This window comes from Mesitornis unicolor, unplaced genomic scaffold (genome assembly GCF_000695765.1).
Source record: "Mesitornis unicolor isolate BGI_N332 unplaced genomic scaffold, ASM69576v1 scaffold11140, whole genome shotgun sequence".
NCBI lineage: Eukaryota > Metazoa > Chordata > Aves > Mesitornithiformes > Mesitornithidae > Mesitornis > Mesitornis unicolor.
Window position 1 is genome coordinate 1 of NW_010160287.1, and position 5,086 is coordinate 5,086.

A 5,086-nucleotide genomic window follows, 5' to 3' on the forward strand; every position below is an offset into this window, starting at 1 on the left:
TTCTGCCTCTGGAGAGAGGGAAGAGCCGTGTGGATGGGGTGGGGAGATGGGGGAGCCCAGGCTGGGCGGTGCTGAGGGGGAAGCAGGCGGGATTGCCCGTTGAGGTGAGGGCAGCAGCGCCTCAGGGTTAGGAATAAAGCAGGGTGGTTTGTTTATCCGGTTTTAAAGTGCAGGTTTTACAGTACGTTTGGGATTCTGACCAATAAACCCACACTTGGGAACTTCCTACTCCAGTGTTGAGATATGAAGAGTTATAAGAGCTTGCCCTCCGTTAAATTCACATTAAACTGAAAGTTTGTATTTTACATGGCCTGAACACCCACTGCAGATACTGCTCTGTGACGGTTTGTTTTAATTAATGAGCTCGTTTCGTTATTCCTGTGTGCACCCTACCGATATTGTTGGTAAACATAACTGTTTTGTAACTTTTCTGGGTATTTGTTTTTAGGACGAGTGATGAACTTTCCCACAAACTGGCTACAAATGTTTATTTCTCAGAACAGAAACTGCTTTTCAGTTCACAACCTATTAGGGTGAAATATTGTTTGTTTTCACTAGAGGTCCCTGTTTAATCACAATGAAAAGAAGGAGCTCATACTGAATGCCTGTCTTGTCAGATTGCAGATACCAACGCTCTGCCAAGCCTGAAAGAACTCCTGGAGTCTGCTCCAAACACAGATAAAAGGACCTGGGATTTGTTTAGTTGGATTTTATCATCTAAGGTCTTTGTGATACAAAGTACTAAGAAACAGGAGGTAAGTTTCGAATTCTGAAAGTCTTGATTAGAATTTGTCTCTTAAGGCAGCCTTGCACTTCAGAAAGTATTTCCTCCTGCTACAGGTTAGTTGGTTATTGTGAGAGCTTGACAGTTCAACATGAATGCATTTTTTTTCTGTATATAGGAAGGTTTTGTTTCTTAAATACAAATTTCAGGAACAGTAGTTGGAAGAAATAGTTATCACTGTCGGTAGTTGATGAGGGGCAGTGATTGTGGTTGGTTACTCCCATTAATGCAGCATGTACCCGTGTGTTCTAGACCAAGACAGTCCAACTGGGGTGTCATGGAGCTAGGACCTGCTTCTCCTCAAGAAAAACAACTTTGTACTTCTGCATACTGCCCCTCAAAATTGAAAGGTTAAGAGCCATTGAGGTACTTCTGTAACAGGGATCAAAATAGCTGTAGAGATTAGCAGCAAGATGAAAACAACTTCTGTTTTCACTTTTTCTTCCTCTTCCAAGATCAGCTGATGGTTGTATGGTCTTAGCAACCAAACTGGCATGGTGGAATTGTGATATTGGCCTTACATCATCAGCTAATTCATAATCACAATTCAGGGGGTTTTATTCTGGAAAGAAGAATTAGTATTGAGCTTTGATTGCAAGGAACTGTCACAACTCTCGCTGTCTGCTTACTTCTGAACTGTGACGGTGTTGAATTCTAACACAGCATAACCAAAACACTTAAAGCAACGTGAAATAGGGACAGTAAGCAAGATTTCCAGTGAGTAATCTGACCTCATAAACCAACACTCGTATTCCTTCCTGTTTTCAAGTACGAGAAGATCCAAGAACTCACAGGGATGTCTGGAGCTGTTGTTCCTGCTCCAGATTACCTCTTTGAGATCGTGTATTGCGATCAGATGAATACCAAGTTTGCCGAGACCAAGGGAGAGCGGGACCTGATCTACGCCTTCCACGGGAGCCGCCTGGAGAACTTCCATTCCATACTGCACAACGGCCTGCACTGCCACTTGAACAGGGTGAGGCTCCTGCTATTGCCACCATCCTCTGTGAATCACCTGCAGCTATTGACGCTTCTTAAAAACAGGCCCAAATTCCTTTAGGGATACAGAATGTGCTCATGATCTTAACGCTGCAGTTTTCACTTCAGTGTAGGCCCTTGTGGATGGTCGTGTTGGATTTTCTAGCACAGCCTGAGGGGAAAAACTGGAAGCAGTGCAAAACCCTTTTCTGTGGTGTGATGAATTATGGCTCCCTTTGCTTCTTTGTCAGGAAGTGTAATGCCTTTGAAAATAGTGGCCTTTCTGACAGCCTGCAGCTAGAAAGTGCCTTTGCACAGAGGAGGAGGAGGAGGATAGTGACCCAAGCTTGTCTGACAGCCTGCAGCTAGAAAGTGCCTGTGCACAGAGGAGGAGGAGGAGGAGGAGGATAGTGACCCAAGCTTCACAGAGATGCTCTCTTTCTGCCTGGCCTCAAGTTTAGATCTACTAAATTTTAGGTGCTGATTGCAGCAGGAGCCTTCTTTAAATGGCCTGGCAGAGGGAGATGTCCCATAGGGTTTGCAGCCCTTCTGATTTCAACAGAAAGGCAGTTGGGACTCCTGGCTTTTTGTGTCATCTGTGAAGCAGCTTTGACACAGGAGCTGCTTAACCTTCTCATCAGCCTGGGCCATGTTTTTCCCCCATGTTCTGTATGAGCAATGGCTTACGAGGTACAGTGGATTTACTGGATTAATTATTTTAGCCAGTGTGGCAAATCCTCCGATTCAAAGTTATTAAAATAGGTGTATTTGAAAGGAATTCACAATTGAAAAGTACTTCCCTCTCTTCTAGTAAAGCATGGATTTAGATGCGAGTAAAGCCTTGCCTTGTTTGTGGAGGTTGGGTTATTTGAATGACGGCAGGCTCAATAAATCAGTGAAATGCCTCTGACAGCGATGCGCTCATGTTGATATAAAATACTTACGCTGGCAAACTAAATCCAAATCCGGGAAGGCATGAATCTGCCCACACCAGGGGCTGTGCCAAGCAGCTAATTTGAGGGATGGGAGAGGGCAGCTGCCCCACCCCGGCAAAGTTGCGCCAGGACAGAAACAGTGCATGGACCAGGCCCAACGCAGGTCAGAAAAACCTCTCTTAATTTACCTTCAGAAACAGAACTGCGAGGCTGGAAGTCAAGAACACTCGTGTGCTGCTTATAGTTTGCACTATGGGGTTTTAGGATGTATCTCTGCTCTGTTTCAGACATCCCTATTTGGTGAAGGCACCTATCTCACCAGCGACCTGAGCCTGGCTCTTCTGTACAGCCCTCACAGTCTCGGTTGGCAGCGAAGCGCCTTGGGCTCCATGCTCAGCTGCGTCGCTGTTTGTGAGATCATTGACCACCCAGATGTGAAGTGCCAGGTGAAAAAGAAAGGTGAGTCTGTTGCAATAGCAGCTACGTGTAGTTCGTCTGGTACACAGCACTTCTTGAATTACAGCTTTGTGCATATTTGGCAGCGGATAAACAGTGCAGGATATGGACCCTCCTGCTTGCAGGCCTCACTCAATCCTTTGGTATTTTATTTTCCCTGTTAATATCAGCAGCTCTTCAAGTGCTGAGAGGGAAAGCCACCTCCCTTTCGCCCTGGTCTGGGCCATAATGCCATCCATACCAAGGATGACTAGGAGTGGTGTAGCCTCAAGCAAACTTCGGGCTATTCTTGGATGCTGAGGGATTCAGGGGAGTACCACGACTAGATCTCTTGTGGGTACATACGTGTGGCTTGGTTGGTTGCTTTTGTGCAATCACTTGAAGTTACGTATCTCTTTCTTCCTTTTCTGTTCCCCAAAAGACCTCTTATTTTCTCTTCCCATGCAGATTCAGAAGAAATAGACAGAGAAAGAGCAAGAGTGAAAAACAGCGAAGGGGGTGATGTACCGCAGAAGTACTTTGTCGTCACAAACAATCAGCTTTTACGAGTTAAATACCTGCTGGTATATTCACAGAAACAGCATAGGAGGTAAGAATTCAATGTCTAGAGTGATGAGCACGCTATTACAACCAGATCAACACATCTCATTCTTTAATAACTACCAAAAACAAGCAAGCAAGATACGCTGCACTGCCAGAATTTGGTTTTAGCCCATTTCCTGTGGAAATAAGGCTTACACCATCATGTTGCCTCTGTCGTTCTTTGACACTCCCAGGCTCAGCTAAATTTGCTTTTTCACCAGACCTGTAAGCTCTCAGTGTCTTTGAGAGCTCTGATTAGCTGTTTGTGGCAGGAAACGGAGTGAAGCTCATGAGCGCAGCTCTTAAAACGAGGGCGGTTTTAACTCTGCCCTTTATCTCAAGTGGCAGCACTCACCCAGCAAATCAACACATGCGTACAGGGCAGGCGGTCACAGCTCCCAACCGCAGAGAGGTGTGAACACGGGGAGAAAGGACAGGATTGCACATTGAGACTTAGGGAAGCGGGACAGGAATTGGGCTTTTTTCAGTTACAGTTAAAGCACAACAGCTTTTTGGTTTTATTGCATTAACAGTTTAAAATCACAAACCCCAAGATACTCTTTGCCAAGGTGTTCATGCGTCTCTGACAGAATTAATGCATTTTTTCCCTTTTCAGGCCTTCTAGTGAATCTTCCTGGTTTTACAAGCACCGTTTTGCCGTAATGATGATGCTGTACCTGCTGCTGTTGATAGCCATAGGTGCCAGCAACTCGCCAACCTTCATCTACTACTGGCACAGAATGTTTGACTCGGAGAGATGAGTTGCCCGAGACGATAAACTCTTATTTTCACCATGTGCCTTAATAATATCATCAAATCTGCAATGCACTGCATCTGTGCCAGAGCTCGGGAAGTAAAGGTGCCTGGAGCTTTCCAGTTCTGCCTCCAATGTATTACCCTCATGGCATCTTTCAGTTTATTCTTATTTCTGTGTTCCTGTGATTGACGAGGATGGCCAGTACAGCTGAAAAGGATCACAACGGTGCAGCTTGGCATGAATCAACTGTTAAGGGTCCATGGGAAAAAAGTTACTTAAAATTAATGGGAGTTTAGTGTGGAAACACTCAGGTGTAACTGTTTTCTGTCTGACTGAGGTGGTAATATTTGCACAAGTTGGGGAGGAGGGGTTTTCTGTACGTCAGGCAAAGCAACCTGTAAGGAGTCTTACCAGTTCGTTTTCAGAACCTGGATTTAGTGATGTTTAGCATGTTTCAGTGCAGATGGGATCACTTGTAAAACTAACTTTGCCTTTGGCCAGCCTTTTTTGTATCTGAGCATAACGATTGTAAGAAAACGACGAGAAATAAAAATCACCATCAAAATGGAAGAAGTTAAACGGTTTCTAGCATGG

General features: G+C 44.9%; 1 protein-coding gene across 1 annotated transcript; it reads left to right on the plus strand.

The window, feature by feature from the left end:
* Positions 1-617: 617 nt before the first annotated feature.
* PARP16 (poly (ADP-ribose) polymerase family, member 16) lies at positions 618-4,614 on the plus strand (the record flags this gene model as incomplete). Its single annotated transcript, XM_010189623.1, has 5 exons — positions 618-755; positions 1,554-1,760; positions 2,985-3,156; positions 3,601-3,742; positions 4,352-4,614. Coding segments are annotated over 5 exons (804 nt in total), but the record flags the coding sequence as incomplete, so codon positions are not given.
* Positions 4,615-5,086: the final 472 nt, after the last annotated feature.